Source organism: Sinocyclocheilus grahami, unplaced genomic scaffold, assembly GCF_001515645.1.
Source record: "Sinocyclocheilus grahami isolate Dianchi unplaced genomic scaffold, SAMN03320097.WGS_v1.1 scaffold624.1, whole genome shotgun sequence".
NCBI lineage: Eukaryota > Metazoa > Chordata > Actinopteri > Cypriniformes > Cyprinidae > Sinocyclocheilus > Sinocyclocheilus grahami.
Window position 1 is genome coordinate 318,250 of NW_015505803.1, and position 18,162 is coordinate 336,411.

An 18,162-nucleotide genomic window follows, 5' to 3' on the forward strand; every position below is an offset into this window, starting at 1 on the left:
AAAAAAATTTAACTTAAGGATTCAGTAACACCTACAACATTGCTTCTTGCACATTTCGCAACACTTTCTAAGTGCACTGTCCAGTGATTGGCGCTAAAAGCGCATTCAGTTTTATGTGAAAGATATGAACAAAGTTTAAAGGGGTCATATGATGTTGCTAAAAAGAACATTATTTTGTGTATTTGGTGTAATTAAATGTTTTTATGTGGTTTAAGGTTAAAAAAACACATTATTTTCCACATACTGTACATTATTGGGTTACACTTTACTTGAAGGGGTGTGCATAAGACTGACATGACACCTTCATAATCATGACATGACACCTATATAATCATGACATGACACATGTCATGAATAAGAAGGTTTTGTATGCATGTTTATGACAACTGTCATTAAGTGTCATTCGCTCAGTTATGTAATTTTTAATGCAAAGATGACATTGTTTGAGTTGTCTTTGTTATGTGCTATGATTAGGGGTATGGGTAGGGATAGGGTTAGGTCAAATAATGTCATATTTGCATTAAAAATGACATAACTGAGTGAATGACACTTAATGACAGTTGTCATAAACATGCATAAAACCTCCTTCATATTCATGACATGTGTCATGTCATGATTATGAATGTGTCATGTCAGTCTTATGCACACCCCTTCAAGTAAAGTGTTACCCATTATTGTTTCTCCTCTATGCCCCGCCTTTCTGAAATGTGTCAATTTTTACAAAGCTCAAGCATGTGACAGAAATGTTACACCCCTACCATACTGTGATGCCCTGTCCTACGAGACAAAAACATTAAAACCCATTATAAACGAGGCATTTGTTGCATCCAGTGGGGACATAATTACAGATTATAATGACTTATACTGTCTTTTTATGCATTGCATCGCGCCGCATAAACATAAAACCATGTCTGCATTTGTGATCGGAGAAATGACAAACAACAAGGCTACTCTACACTGCTCAAAACTCACGTTTGAATCGTCAGTGGCAAATTCTTTATTCTTTAAAAACGTACTTACAGTCTGTGAGTCAGAACAGCCGGCATTGTAGTCTACTCTACCAGGATCAGGACACAGTCCTCCATAAAATGTGCTGCACACATCTGAATATTTGGGGTGAACTGTTCTGGAACAGTGTTGTAAATGCAACTTAACCACTGATTTCTAGTTGTGTCCTCTTTTGGAAGGCCAAACAAAGTAGTTTTGTTTTCACAACGAAACACAGCGTCACACACGGCGGCCTAGAGTGAGCGGAGGCCTGCGGGCTAGAGTGAGGGGCGACCGGCGGCTAGAGTGAGCGTAGGCCGGTGGCAAGAGTGAGCGGCGGCCGACGGATTCGACGAAGAAGTGGCCGGCGGGCTTGCGGCAACCACATGTGACGACCCCGGGCTGGACTCCGCTTCGCCGCTTCGTCAAGCCGATCCGGCGATCCACAGCGCAAAGTTGATGTATTTCCTCAGCGACCAGCATGGATCAGCTCTAGGGCTCTAGGCGCGGATATCGTCCCCTTTTGGAAGGCCAAACAAAGTAGTTTCGCTTTCACAACGAAACAGCGTCACACACGGTGGCCTGGAGTGAGCAGAGGCCGGGGGCTAGAGTGAGGAACAGCCGGAGGGCTAGAGTGAGCACAGGCGGCGGGCTTGAGAATGGCGCGGCCGGCGGATTCGACGAAGGAGGCTTGCGCCAACCACATGTGACGACCCCGGGCTGGACTCTGCAAATCTTCCCAGATAGTGACGTAGGTATGTGGGGGCGTGTTAGAACGAGCCGTTTTAGGTAGGTGTGGCTGACTCTTAACTTTTACAAAGAACATCTCTTTGGATTTGAGACTTTAGTCTTTGCAACTTTACAGATCTTCTTTATGCACCAAGAGCTTTTAACACTTCAAAGAGAAAGGAAAAACTGAAATCACATCATATGACCCCTTTAACAAAAATGACATTTAAGGCACTATGAAATGTTTTTTTTTTTCTCAAATTCAGTTTTATTTGTACCAAATTCTGTTTTCCATTAATTTTCTGGATTCCATTTTAATGGTTTCATTAAATATACATTTCTGTCATGGCTTCTTCAAGTTAAACCGAACTTGTATTTTGATGGGCTGCTGTGAAGACCTTTAGGTTTCTGTTTGTATATGGAATAACAATAGTTTTTTTTTCTCAAAAGAAACAGTAAAATGCTCATGAAGTGACTCTTAGCAGTTCTAGAGATTATGTTTATATGTTCATGTATATATTGAGGCAGCAGAGGCTGAAAACACTGTGAGTGTCACACGTGCTTCAGTATGTGTGTAGTAAACAAAACCACGCTTCTGCACTATTCATAGACACGTAGAACATGCAGGATTAATATTCAAATGCCATTTTAGCACCTTAAAATTCACAGAAGATAGTCCATAATGTGTTTTGATTGAAGTGTGCTGACCTACTTTGATGTATCCATCCAAAATTCCAAATTCTGTGACTTTCTGCGTTATACAGTAAATTAAATTTTTATGTCTGGATTTCGTGATTCTATACATGTTTTCCGCATCACGGAAATCATAGGGCCCTATGAACATAAATCTGGCATTTTTTTGTACTTTTGTATGTATCACAGCAGTTCAGAAATGAAATGTCCAATGAGTGCCGCTAAACACTTAATGCTGTATTGCGTTTGAAAATGACAAGCCACCTACACTACACAAATCTAACTGATAGTGTTAGCAAACATGATATATTTTCTAAACCAACGATGCCATTATATCTTGCTTGTACAAATCTTTGAGCTCTTTTTGTGACTCATGTTTCATAGGTTACCCAAACTGTTCCACTTCAGAAGTGCAATGCTGTACCAGGTGGGCTACCGGGCAACTTTACTATGTCAGAAAAGCCATATACATCTGATTATGTGATGTAAATGTCAAAATGTATTACTTTACAAATCATGCACTATGGTAAAAGTGTTTTGAGGTCACAACATAGTATTGTGCAAGAAACCATGTGAAAATAAATCTAAATTATGTAGGTAGAAGCATTTTTTTTGTAATTAGCCTGTGTTAAAATAGACACATACAGAATAGATGATCATTGATGTGCTAAGTGTGTGGTTTAGATATACAAATCAGAAACAATTCTTGATGCTTTAAATATGCTCTATGCTCCACATGTGTTGCAAATCAGACACTTGTGTGGTCCCATGCTGTGTTGCCAATTCAGAAGGTGGATTCATATGGGGACATTAATAAGATTCTTAAGGGGATACATGTTACATGCCTCTCTAAATACAAGCAACATGATCAGCTTTGCACAGGCAAAGTAGAAAGAAAGAGAGAGAAAAAGACAAGAAGTCATGAATGAAAACAAAGCAGCATGCAGGCTATAAAAGGAAATGAGAGAGAACAGCACTGGACATCCGGACTATTTAGCATTGTGAAGTCTCCACATGCCTTTGTCTAAACTCCTTGGGTGCAAGTAATGAGTAAGATGTCTTCAGGTCTACTATACAGAACATTTAAGATGAGGGGTTTGTGACAAACATGAAATGTTCTGGTTGTATAACTGTTGAGTCTACATTTTGCACATTACTGTGTTTTTGACGCTGCTGCAATCAGGAGCTTGCTGAAATTAGTTCAAATATCTTACCTTAAAAAGAGATGTCTGTGTCTATGACACATTCAAAAAGCTGTTCAAATCAACCATTTAAAGGCACAGTTCACCCAAAAACTAAAATAATGTTATTCACCCTTGTGTGAATCTAAGCAAGCATGCTGTTATATTTCTGTGGAACACAAAATATTAATTTTGAAGAATCTTCATGCAGCTCTTTTCAATAATAACAAGATTTCTTCATTTTGATTTGTTTATTGAGCAGCAAATCAGCATAATCATTATAATGATTTCTGAAGGATAATGTGAAACTGAAGACTGGAGTAATTATGCTTTTTCATCACAGGGATAAATTACATTATATATTACTGTTTTTTAATCAAATAAATGCAGCCTTGGTGATCATAAGACAGTCTTCTTTCAAAAACACTAAAATCTCTTACCGACCTTGTCAATGGTTATGTACAAGATCACATACCATACATTTAGTTTTTAGATGCACTATCGCTTTAAGCTTCCTGAAATGAAAAATCAACAGAGAAAAGTTTTTTTTTTACATGAGGTCTGTAGGGCCTTAGGGCAACAATTATAAATAAATTACCCAGTTAACATGAAAAGAGGGGAAGGACATGCGTGAGGAGAATAAACACTACAAGGAATTCAAGTTAAAAAGAATCAAAAGTCGAAAAAGTCACAGAGAGATACTGTAAGACTGAACAATGAGAACATCAACAGACAGGCATTTAGCAGAGAAACGAGTGTGTCATGTTTCAGAGCGGCCCACATCTTCTTTCACAGTAATCTATAGTGTAGATAAAGTCTGGCATACATGGAATAATGAGATGGATGTTAATAAGGCCTGATACACTGTAGTTATCTATGGAATAAGATGTAAGTGCCCCTTCAGTGCCACAGACCCCCTTTCTCTCATATTTTTCACCCTAAAGCTGAGTGTTTTTAAAATTGGGAGCAGTGACAAGGGGGTTTTTAAAGTGCTAGTGGGCACAATAGGTCAGGAAGAGCAGTCGGTAAAAGTAACTTTGCTTTCTTTCCAAGAAACTATGAGTATAATATGTGGCAAACTATGCTCAGTGAAATGCCACCTGTGTCGAACCAGCACGTGATCACGTGAACCATGCAATAGGTTTACCTTAGAGCTATACAAGTTAACTAATGCAGTCAGGGGATTTTATGCACCATTAACAGACACCCATCAGTGCAGAAATTGTAAACTATTACATACTAAAATATTACATATAAACTTTGTGCTGTCGGAGTGAAATACGAATATGATATTCAATGTAACTGCATGCTTGCTTGTGTAATATTGCTAAACTAATATGCCAAGATGCTACATTGTATAACATCCCAAAACAAAGTAAAATTGGGCTATTGAACTACTACTGTTGCAAGTATTTAGTTCCATTACATGCAACAAACAGGCCACCAAGTTCCCTCTGCGTCATACAGAGTCACCCAATACCCCTTACTTGTGGAAAAATCACTGTAACACATGGCCGTTAGTCCCTTATTGCTTCATTCTCGGTAGCTCTACTTAATTACATTTACATTTCAAGTGTTTACTTGGAACTACACTATACCACAGGAAAGTGCTGTAGAAACACTGAGGCAGGAATATTTAGTTTGTCAAAAGTCCACATTCTCTGCTCAATGTGACATGTTCATAGCATTACACTAAAACAAGTATGTTTTGTCATTAGATGTTTAAGCATTCTGGATGGGCACACATGCACAGAAAAACCACAAGCAAAGAGGATATTGGGGAATGTAGTAAATATTTAGGCTCTATGAGGGAATTAATCATCCAGTGTTGGAAGAGCACACCAGTCATTTGAGATCAGTTGTGTTTCAACACACTAGTTTTCAGGCAATGTCATGATGTTGCAACCAGAGATTATGAGACATTCACAATGCTGATAAACAGGGAGACGATAATAAACGTGGTAATAAAAATAATCCTAACATTCTTAAGACAACTGCACTTTTGAAAGTAATGTAATAAGTGCAGGGTGAATTCCTGTGGACATTTCAGAATTAACTTCTGCTGTATGACTTAACTTTGGTTACTTTAATTAACCATTTGTGATCCACGAAAGCCAAAATGTCAAAGACAGGAAAGAGATTAAAAGTTTTTCATTCATTCACTCATTTATTTAAGAGTATGTACTACAGCCACAATATACTTAATTGAAATAAAATGAAATTTTAAATGCAAATTTAAAAAAATAAATGCAATTTAATGTTAAGAAACAATCATGAAGTGTACACTAAGTACACTTAAGTGGCCTTTTATTTATTATATTATATTATCTGCAAGTACAGATTTTTTTAAATAAAGTAGACTTGAAGAACTCCCAAAAACCAGCATATGATGGTTAGGTTAGCACTTGACCATCTTAAACCAGCTCACGACCAGAACTTGACCAGCTTAAACCAGCTCAAACCAGCAGCCATGCTTCAAAACATACCTAACCAGCATATGCTTTTTTTTTCAACAGGGCATTCGATATAATTCCAATATAAATTGTATAATTCAACATTTTTTATTTTTATTTTTTTTACAAGATTTGATTTTAGTGAAGTGTTACTTTCAGTAGTTTAGTTTTAGGTTACTTACATTTCCAGTGGCAAGTAATTTGTGGAAAGTAATTTCCACACTGAAGATAAAAATGCTGTGCAGCGTGACACAATCACAGCCAATCAGACCATATTTTGAAGTCAGCAAAATGTCACTTGCTTAGGCTGGTTGGGACAGAAAAGATTAATATTGTTTGAGATATTACTTATGGATTTGTTACATCTGGCTAGGACAGAGTTAAACTATTCAATACAAACAAGATTAAATTAGTTTTTTTTTGGTTCCTTTTTATAAAAATATAAAGTCTATTTTACAGTTTTTTTGCATGGTGCTCTTTCCCAACTTTGAGAAAAGTTCACACGAGACAAACTTCATACCAATCTAAGGTCATGAGGGTCGCTATTTGACACAGGACATGGGTGGAGCCACTCCAACTCATTTGTGGGAACTACCCCTTCAGTGTGGGCCAACATAAAGCCTATTACATACTCACACAGACAAAAACACTAAAAGAATCTAAAGAATATATATCCGTTACAAAACCAACACATCCCAAAAATGTCAAAGGCTGAGCTACTTGCAGTGTCGCTCGGGCTGAGAGCTCCTCAGTATAGGTCTTCCCCTCGGAACAATTTTACATCCTGCCTCGATCTCTCTAATTAAACACAATAGATTTTCCCCCAATTGTTTTGCTTTTTTGACCAAGCAGATTATTTTGGCAGGTGATGTAGCAACGTTTTTCCTGTCCTTATCACCAACAGACATCTTTTGTGCGGTGCTGGTCCCCCCATTCAAACCAGCATAGAGTGCTCACACTTACTTCATGTGCACTCTTATCCTCCTGCACAACCTCAGGAACCACGCTGTGACCACATCCATTTCCTCCCTTATATGGTCGAAGGAGTTTCCATCAGAGGACACTGCTGATCTACATGCAGTGCATAAATTTAATGCAATTATTGTTAAAAGGCTTTATTGCAAAATTAACTAGCATATCATTATAGCACTTGGGACATTTTTACGCACCAGCTATTTCACTTTCTTTGATTTTATATCTAAATATAGGTCAAACAACAAGTAATCGACCTCAAGGGATGAAGATAATATCGTGAAACCTTCCCACACATACAACAAACAAAATGTGCTTCGAATTACCATATATTGAACTTCCTGATAATCAAACTTTTCCATTCCTTCCCAAAATGCGAATCTTAAAGCATTTCCATCAGACCTAAGGGGTCAAACAAGTGCTTAATCTCCATGATGGCACTAAGACATAACCATAAAACATACTTAAGGTTATCGAATGCTGTAAAATAGCTAAAAATAATTTTCAAATAACAGACCTGAGCAGTGATATATCATGTCAGAGCTGTAATTAAATCAATGCATTAAGCAATATCTGCAATTAAATGTGTTTGGAAGATGAACTGCATAATTACAGAGCTAAATGCAGATACATGTGCAAGCAGTTCCAATTGTATTTGCACCTGTTTTACCTGCACACATCTCAGACCAGCTGGCCTCTGTTCTACATGTAAATAATAATATCCATCTCTCAAACACAATTAAGACAAATTTAGGTCAATGGGGTATATGTCGAACATCACCTGACCAAACCCGGAAAACAGGTCACATTGCTTCCGCTTGTCGGAGAACGTGTTAACAGCCGTATTAAATAATAGCGATATCTATGGACTTTTAACTAGCTAGCTGTTTTTATTGTTGACGTTTTCTTCAATTTTTATATCTAAATGTGAAAAGAATAAAAATAAAAACAACTTTTAGATATCGGTCTGCATATGTGATGGACATTGGTTATGATCATCATTGGTATCTATGAACTTTTATACTTTCTTCCAAAAGTTGTTACTGCATTCTCTATTCCCATGGCTGTACACAATTATTGACATCTCATTTATAGTTTTCAGTTTGCTGTGTTGTTAAAACTATGTAAAACCTTTCAGTGACTGAAATTAAGACCTCTTTAAGTGCAAACTGCCCTATTTTAAAATTAATATTTGTATCAGTAGACAACCTCGGAATTGACCAGACTGAAACTTGAGAGCGAACCCAAGCAGAATATCATGAGAATAATTGAATGATTGTATACTTGTCTTTTAAACTGAGTCAGTGGAATTATGAGAAAGTCCAAATATTATTATAAAATCACCTTGTGCAGTGTATGCAATGTCTTCTTCTTCACAAAACAAGGTGCCAAGTGCATACCACACCTAGATCTACAGCTAAAAGAATGAAGTTTCAGCTGAATGAGCTTTTACAGGCGCCTGGCAAAGTATCAGCCCTTTTGAACTTGCCAGAGACACATATCAGCATGTGGATCAGGAAAAGAAAGATGTTCTCATGTTGAAATTAGGGCTGGGCGATATTGCTAAAAAAATGTATCAACGATATAATGTTTCATATTGTTCGGTATCGATAATTATTGACATTTTTTATAACCTTATTTAAAACAAAGGGCAATAGAATTTTTTATTTTTATTTAACCAATGTATTTTTAAATTAACACAATTTATTGAGACAAACAACAAATATTTTTTTGTTTATTTTAACAGTCAAACACAAAATAAAAATTATACACATCTAATTTCTAATGTTTTATATGCAGATTAAATAGGTCTTAAAGGGGTCCTATTATGCTTTTTCACTTTTTTAATTTTAGTCAGTGTGTAGTGTGTATGTTTGGGCATAATAAATATAACAAATCTCAAAGTCCACTCCAAAGGGAGATATTTTGTTTTTTAAAAATCCCTTTTCAAGAACTACAACGAACGGCTCGTTTGGACTACAGCGTTGGTTTCCGGGCTTTGTGATATCACAAAGTGGCTCATTAGAATAGCAGAGTTAGTGCATCAGAGAAAACGAAGAATAGCTGCGTGCTGTAGCATCAAATTTTAGGCATGTCTAGAACAATTCTTACAAGTATAACACAACATAGCTGGGCGCCGCGGACAGACACTGAACGGAACTCATAGAAAATAATGTATTTGAATTTTAAAGGCGTGGCGCGACGCTGCGCTTCTCGTCTGGTGTGCGATCGCCTGAAACGCTGTTTTTTTCACCTCCGTGCCCAAACGTCTTTGTTCGGGCTTCCGAAAGCGGATGATGTCAGGAAATAGTGGTTGCAATTTACTTTTTAACTCTGTCCCTGAGCATTATAACCCCAATTTGCTATTGTGTGCTGCGCATTTTACTGAGGACAGTTTGTTGAAAGACGGAGCAAGGGGCGGGGCAGTACTGAAACACCGTCTAAGCTGTTTGCCAATCACAACGCACTGGGACAGCTAACCAATCACAACACATTTTGTTTTTCGGAAGGCGGACTTTCATCAAAGCCAGAACTAATCGAGCCGTTTGTGCCAGAAGAGAAAGGTAGAAAGTTAGAAAGGAGAAAGGTATTTTAATAATGTAAATTATGTGAAAAATAATGCATTTTTCGAACCACCAAGCATGAGAGCATGTTCTAGTACACCCCCAAAACAAAATCAAGACTTTGTAAAAGAGCATAATAGGACCCCTTTAAGGATGCTTTTGTTCATTAAATCAGGCAACACTTAATATGATTTGAAATACATACACACTTTAAGCATATGCATGCATGTATGCCATTTTAATTTAACGGTCATTTAATGAACAAAAACATCTGAAAATAGTATCTGAAAATATACTTCCAATTCTTCCAACTTTTTAACCGTCTTCTCTATTTTCCAAGAGCTATACAAAAGTGCCTTTGAATAATGTGAAAAAATTATACATTCTATAAAATTATGTACCATATAAATATATAAATGTTGACTAATTAAATTACCAAAAGAATTAGTGCTGGGCAATGATTAATTGTGATTAATAGCATCCAAAATAAAAGTTTTTTGTGTACATAATATAGGTGTGTGTGCTGTGTATATTTATTATGTATATAATATAAATACATACACATGCATGTATATATTTAAGAAAAATATGTTATGTTTAAATATATTTAAATATAATATAAATTATATGAATATAAATATATACATGTAAATATTTTCAAAATATATACTGTATGTGTGTCTCTCTCTCTCTCTCTCTCTCTCTCTATATATATATATACACATAATAAATATACAGTACACACATATATTATATAAACAAAAACTTTTATTTTGGATGTGATTAATCGCGATTAATCATTGACCAGCACTAATATATATGAACTTTTATACTTTCTTCCAAAAGTTTTGTTACTGCATTCTCTATTCCCATGGCTGTACACAATTATTGACATCTCATTTATAGTTTTCAGTTTGCTGTGTTGATAAAACTATGTAAAACTTGGGAAAACCTTTCAGTGACTGAAATTAAGACCTCTTTAAGTGCAAACTGCCCTATTTTAAAATTAATATTTGTATCAGTAGACAACCTCGGAATTGACCAGACTGAAACTTGAGAGCGAACCCAAGCAGAATATCATGAGAATGATTGAATGATTGTATACTTGTCTTTTAAACTGAGTCAGTGGAATTATGAGAAAGTCCAAATATTATTATAAAATCACCTTGTGCAGTGTATGCAATGTCTTCTTCTTCACAAAACAAGATGCCAAGTGCATACCACAGCTAGATCTACAGCTAAAATAATGAAGTTTCAGCTGAATGAGCTTTTACAGGCGCCTGGCAAAGTATCAGCCCTTTTGAACTTGCCAGAAACACATATCAGCATGTGGATCAGGAAAAGAAAGATGTTCTCATGTTGAAATTAGGGCTGGGCGATATTGCTAAAAAAATGTATCAACGATATAATGTTTTATATTGTTCGGTATCGATAATTATTGACATTTTTTATAACCTTATTTAAAACAAAGGGCAATAGAATTTTTTATTTTTATTTAACCAATGTATTTTTAAATTAACACAATTTATTGAGACAAACAACAAATATTTTTTTGTTTATTTTAACAGTCAAACACAAAATAAAAATTATACACATCTAATTTCTAATGTTTTATATGCAGATTAAATAGGTCTTAAAGGGGTCCTATTATGCTTTTTCACTTTTTTAATTTTAGTCAGTGTGTAGTGTGTATGTTTGGGCATAATAAATATAACAAATCTCAAAGTCCACTCCAAAGGGAGATATTTTGTTTTTTAAAAATCCCTTTTCAAGAACTACAACGAACGGCTCGTTTGGACTACAGCGTTGGTTTCCGGGCTTTGTGATATCACAAAGTGGCTCATTAGAATAGCAGAGTTAGTGCATCAGAGAAAACGAAGAATAGCTGCGTGCTGTAGCATCAAATTTTAGGCATGTCTAGAACAATTCTTACAAGTATAACACAACATAGCTGGGCGCCGCGGACAGACACTGAACGGAACTCATAGAAAATAATGTATTTGAATTTTAAAGGCGTGGCGCGACGCTGCGCTTCTCGTCTGGTGTGCGATCGCCTGAAACGCTGTTTTTTTCACCTCCGTGCCCAAACGTCTTTGTTCGGGCTTCCGAAAGCGGATGATGTCAGGAAATAGTGGTTGCAATTTACTTTTTAACTCTGTCCCTGAGCATTATAACCCCAATTTGCTATTGTGTGCTGCGCATTTTACTGAGGACAGTTTGTTGAAAGACGGAGCAAGGGGCGGGGCAGTACTGAAACACCGTCTAAGCTGTTTGCCAATCACAACGCACTGGGACAGCTAACCAATCACAACACATTTTGTTTTTCGGAAGGCGGACTTTCATCAAAGCCAGAACTAATCGAGCCGTTTGTGCCAGAAGAGAAAGGTAGAAAGTTAGAAAGGAGAAAGGTATTTTAATAATGTAAATTATGTGAAAAATAATGCATTTTTCGAACCACCAAGCATGAGAGCATGTTCTAGTACACCCCCAAAACAAAATCAAGACTTTGTAAAAGAGCATAATAGGACCCCTTTAAGGAAACTTTTGTCTTGTTTCCCGAGGCCACAGGAGGGCGCAATGAGCAAACTAATGCTGCACATTAAATTGTCAACGCAATAAATAACTATCTATAAAAAAAACTTGCATTTCGTCGAAATTAACTCATATAAATCAAACATAATTTCGTAAATTGCATAAACAATTATGAACAAAACAGCATCATGTATTTATGCATTGCTTAATCCAAAGAGCCGAATCGCCGATCACACATATTGCCTTTAAAAACATATGAGACGCAGTGAAAAGGAATAAACCTCCACAAATTCGTGACATGTTTTCTAACAGTGGCACAGCACTTATAACACGTGCCTATATCGTGCACTATATCGAACATTTTTTCTATCGTTATCAAAGAAGGTGAACCGTCGATAAATATCGATACCGTTTTATCGCCCAGGCCTAGTTGAAATCATCCTCAGACTGTAAGAGGTGTTCACACAAGCATCATAACACAGAGACTGCTGTCCAATGGTAAAGCTACTACTGTCCAGTGGCAGCCATTAATATGTACAAAACATAATAACAGTGTTTATGATAACCTATTGAATAACCTAAAATCTATTCCATCCAAACTGCTGATAAAAACATCACAATAATCCACAAGTAATCCACATGACTCAAGTCCATCAATTAACATCTTATGAAGTGAAGAGCTGCGTGTTTGTAAGGTACAAAGGCATTTTATTGAGGTATTTTAACTTTGAAACTGTACATAATCCATAATGTTTCCTCAAATGAAATGTCCATTCCCTGTTATCCTCTCATATCAAAATCCATCAACATATTTGTTTAAAACTGTTTTTGCTTGTAAACAGTGCTTGAGCTGTGCATATTTTTCTCCCGATTCAGACATGATTTTTTTTTCACTGAAAAAGCAATATCATAGATATAGGACTCAGTTTTTAGAAAGAAGCAACAGTTTAAAGTAAAAAGAAAAAGTCTTAATAATGGATTTATTTATTACAAACACACAGCTTTTCTCTTCACATGACATTAATTGATGGATTGGAGTGGTGGGGATTACTTTTGGATTTGTGATGTTTTTATCAGCTTTTTGGACTCTCATTCTGACGGCACCCATTCACTGCAGAGGATCCATTGATGAGCAAGTGATGTAATGCTACATTCTTCCAAATCTTTTTCTGATGAAGAAAAAAAACTCTTCTACATCTTGGATGGCCTGAGGGTGAGTACATTTTCACAAATTTTCATTTTTGGGTGAACTATTCCTTTAAACCCTGCAAGCTTGCATTCATCTGCCTCCATTTTTGAGTGCAATGGCCATATCTCAACATTCAATCAATAATCAATGAATAAAACCAAGTTCCATCCTACAAGTTTTCTTTTTCACTAATCCATTATACTCGGATATACAAAACAATTTGGAAATAAATATCTGTTGCTATATTTCTGTTTCATCATGACTTTTAACAACCCTGTCTTGGAAAGTTGCTTTTTAACATTAGATTTATAGAGTTTCCAAGAACTTCAATCTAGTTAATGAAATGTTCACCCCAAGGCAGCATTATTCATCTTAAACTAATAGCCTAGTTTTCCAAATTAACACCACCATTAGGAGAAATCATTGGCCAAAAATAAATAAATAAAATACATTAAAAAAATACAAAAAATAGTAATAAGCAGATGTGTATACACACATACTCTCAAAACCACTCACAGACTCTGAACACATTTTCTTCAGTAACTTCAGCCAGTGTTTAATCTCTCACTGTGGGGTGCCAGTTGGTTATATTACCACTAACAACCATACCTAATTGATGTGGGACTTTACCACTGTGAAACGGTTACATTTCAGCCTTATAACAATGGAATGAAAATAAAACATGCTTTTAATGAAAGGAACATGCACACTGCAAAAATCTGTAAGTGGCAAAACATTTGCGAATTGCACATGAGAAACTTGTAATACAAACAAGGACACTCCCACTCATCCGAGGGGCTCGTTCAGTGTGCTGCACAATAAATGAGGCTCAAATACGACACCACATCAATCTTGAACACTTAATATAGTGAAATTAAAAACACACTTACTGCGTTGACCTCTGTCGTAAGGATAAGGACAACAAAGCACAACAGAAAACACCTGCAATATGAAAAAGAGTGAATTAATGTGTGCAAAGGGAAAACACATACTTCTACAACACAAAGAAACAACAGATTGTACCTTAATGTGTTCCAGTGCTGTAGATGGTTCTCACCCTCCATGCGAGCCAGAAAACAGATTAATTATATCCTTCTGTCCAATTCCAGTATCCTGTTACTGCATACTCAATGATCTGAAAGTTACAGATGTATGATCTGCAAGTTACAAGTCAATTCTCACTGTTCTAAGCCTGTGGATCCTTCGTTCATATTTAGAGCATACTATAAGTACTGGTATCTTTGTAGATCTCATGTTCCTTGCTAATAGATCCATCAGTTGTGTTTTGGAACATGCTAGCTGGTTTCCATCTGGTCTAACCTGTCTAGCATAAAGACCATCATGGACCAGTAGCAAATCAAACTAATAGTAGCTATTCGTATTTTAGAAAAGCTTCTTAGACTTGCTAAAAAAAACTAGTTAACATGTTCCAAAAACACGGCTACCCTTTGGTACGACTTGTTAATGTGTCAAATAACGTCACATAATCCATTTTCTTATTATTTAAACGCTTTTAGTTACAATACCACACATGTTAGTGAAGTAACGGCAGAAGTTTACCTCAGATCTCGCACGCTCCAGTCACACGCGCTCAATCCCGATGCTTTGGGAAAGTTGGTTGTCTCGCCTAAAATCCACCTCGCCAAAGCTGTTTTAAGGGAATTGCTGATCTCCAAGACTTAAAGTCCCCCTAACAATGCTGAAATGCGAGTGATAGTTGTTCTAAACAGGGTTGTGTTGGTGCGTATTGATGGGTGGTCGTGGTCGTGACAGGGGGTGTGGTGGGCTCTTCTACAAGACGTTTTCAACAACAGCCATGCACATAACGTTTAGAGCAAAGATGCAGACAAACGTATAGTTCAAGCTCGGGAAGAAGAGAGGCAAGAATAGCTTGAAACGGAGAAGAGTCCGCCATCAGCATGTCCTTTTGGACATTATTCATAGGTGTAAATATGCGGCTTCCATGTGTCACCGTTTTTCTTCTCACAGTCTCTTTGAGCATAGACGAGAGTACAGCTAAGGTAAGTCCAACTAAAAACTAAGTTATGTTAAGTTATATGTGTTTTATTAGTAATGTCGTCGGGTTGGACCTATAAGGAGTTCCGTTATGTCTTAAGTCGCGCGCACAGAGAAGTGCGTAATAACTTGCGCGCGACTTGCTTGCGCTCAAGTTCCACTTTAGATTTCACGTGAGAATATTTCCACTTGACGAGGTTAAAGGCTGGGATATAACTTAAGTGTATAACGTCAAATCTGTCGTTAGATTTTAAATAGCAAACAGCAAACCAAAATGCAAATTAAGCAAACAGAAAAATATTAATAGCCAACCTACGACTTCCCTGACCAAAAAGTAGTATACTTCAAGTTTATTTGAGTAAGTATACTTAAGTAAAGTTCAAGTGCATATTTGGCGTACTTTATGTAGTGAGTATACAAATATCAGTGTACTAGTACTTGTAAGTGTACTATTTCTATACTCCTTGGGACTAAATTGGCCCACTTTCTAGTATATAAAAGTATACTTTAAGTATAACAGTAGTAAACTTTGAGTACACAACTAGTTTACATCAAAATGTTTAGTTTGTACTGCAATTATACTAAAAGTGAACTTATAGGTATACTGATAGTTTACTAATTAAATGCTTGTAGTAGCATTTTAGTACACTTTGAAGTATAGTCTCAGTAAACTACTAGTTTAGTAGTTTTATACTGCAAGTATACTCGTAAGTTTTTTTAAGTGAACTTTACATCATACTTTAAGTATACTACTATGTGCCTATTTAGGTATGAATTTGTATATATTTTGTTAGAAGCATCTGTTGTTTCGGTTTCTTCTTCACTTGTGTTTTTTGGGAATTCTGTACAGAAGATGTGTACTAGCACCCCCTACCATATAACAATGAAAACACGGATTCTAGGAGCACAAGTACAGCTAAAATATATTTAGACTTTTTCTAAGTATAAGTCAAGTATACTTAAATGTCATTAAGTATATTTCTGAGAAGTACATAAAGCCCATTTCTGAGAAGTACATAAGTAGACAAAGTATACTTTCCTATTTCTAGTTTAAAAGAAGTATACTAATAGCACACTTGAATAAACTTCTTTTTCGTAAGGGTTATGCTGTAACTAAAATAATAAATACGGGTCTCTAGTACATAATCGTCAAAGGCATTATGTATATTCACACAATTTATAGCACGACAATTCTTTTGGCAGTTTGGTAGATTCATGCACTTTTGCTATTTTGGTTGTTTTATTAGTTCAGCTGTTTGATACAGATTGTTTTTGATCTTACTTATGACTCCTTAGTATCTTGATATATTGTCATGAAGTGAATTTGTACTGTGGCTTTTCTATACAGTTTATATTTGCCACTCCTCTTGGTCTGGTCTGAGGGTTGTATTACTCCTTCACCCCTACCCCACCCCACACTCTCAGATCAATTTCAAAGTATTGGCATGATTGTTTTAGATAAAATAATGACAAAACAAATAAAACCAGTGACTGGGAAAAAATAAAATGAAATTAAATAGGTTTCCAGTAATGCTATTAAAAAAGAAAAAGAAAAAAAACAGCAATATGCATTGTGCAGTACAACACAACAGCATTACAATACATTTACATTTAGTCATTTAGCAGAAGCTTTTATCCAAAGTGACTTACAAAGTAGAATCAATCAGACCAATGAGAGAGCAACAATATACAAGCGCCGTGACAAGTCTCAGTTAGCACAGTGCACATAGCAAGGTTTTTTTTATATAAATAAATTAGACCGAATAGAATAGAATAGGTAAGTGCTAGTATTAATTGGTCAGGTGATGGTGGAAAAATATGTGTCTTTATATGTTTTTTTGAAAATGGCTAAAGACTCGGCTGCTCGGATTGAGATAGGCAGGTCGTTCCACTAGCTGGGGACAGTCCTAATATTACTGGTGTTACACCAGTAACACCTGCATTTGATCCGTTTGTGACACTTATGGAAAACCTGTCCTGAAATTAGCCATTTTTAAAGTATTTCACTGTTGTACTATGAAATACAAGCAGAATGTGTCACTCCGTCTCGCCTCAGGAAACCATGTTTGTCTGAATCTAACTTTTTCTTTGGCTAGACTGTGGGAAACAGCAGACAAACTTGGCTTCTGTGTGTTGTACGCTTGTGTGCACACTGCTATGGTTAACACAAACTTTTGTAAACTTACTCCTAACCATCTGGACTTTGTTTTCTGTTTGTTAAAGACATTTTACTGCTCATCTAAGAAATCAGTATAACTTATGAGTTCCACTGCACTATTTACCAAAGTTTTCCCCAGCACGTAGTTGCATTAGGATAAAGATACATTAATCTGAGAGCACTATACTGGACGTGTGTTTTTATTGGGGGAGTGGCTGTGGACGGGTCTCAGAGTGAAGCACATGCAGAGTGATGGTTTGGGAAGTGACAGGTGTCTGGGTGATAAGACCTAGCAGGATGATTTATTGTGACAATGATGAATTCACAAAGCTGTTACATCTGGTGATTTTGTAGAATTTCTGAATGCTTAGAGGCACATCTGTTGGATGAATAAACTATTATCGATACTGCAGATATTTGCAGGAGTATATCTGTATGAAGAATAACCGTTTCCTCATTGCAAAGTACAGACAAAAATGCCCCAAAATACCAGAACATGCCTTCCAACTGTATTCCAGTGGAATTTGTTGATGGATTATCACATTACATACTAGTTTGATTTAAACTGCTATGTCACATAGCTATACTGAATAGGCTGTATACTCCAGATATTGACACTGGATCTGTAATCTCTCAGCACTTTTTAGTGCAACACCAATCATATGCCTCCCACAGCTGCCTCTCTCTG

The 18,162-nt window shown here is 36.3% G+C and overlaps 2 protein-coding genes across 3 annotated transcripts in view; one reads left to right on the top strand and one right to left on the bottom strand.

Annotated features, from left to right (window-relative positions):
* LOC107557927 (collagen alpha-2(IV) chain-like) overlaps positions 1–15,022 on the bottom strand; it is a 107,956-nt gene extending 92,934 nt beyond the window's left edge. Inside the window, exons 1-3 of the mRNA XM_016241513.1 lie at positions 14,861–15,022; positions 14,324–14,435; positions 14,191–14,242 (exon numbers count right to left, since the gene is read on the bottom strand). Coding sequence (XP_016096999.1) covers positions 14,191–14,242; positions 14,324–14,364 — 93 coding nt within the window. The 5' untranslated portion in view covers positions 14,365–14,435; positions 14,861–15,022. The remainder of the gene's footprint in view (positions 1–14,190; positions 14,243–14,323; positions 14,436–14,860) is intronic.
* Positions 15,023–15,117: 95 nt separating this feature from the next.
* Positions 15,118–18,162, top strand: part of col4a1 (collagen, type IV, alpha 1) — a 79,115-nt gene continuing 76,070 nt past the window's right edge. For both annotated transcript variants that reach the window (XM_016241515.1, XM_016241514.1), the window contains exon 1: positions 15,118–15,321. Coding sequence is in view for 1 of the 2 variants with exons in the window: in XM_016241514.1 (XP_016097000.1) it covers positions 15,220–15,321 (102 nt within the window). In the remaining variant the exon portion in view is untranslated. The remainder of the gene's footprint in view (positions 15,322–18,162) is intronic.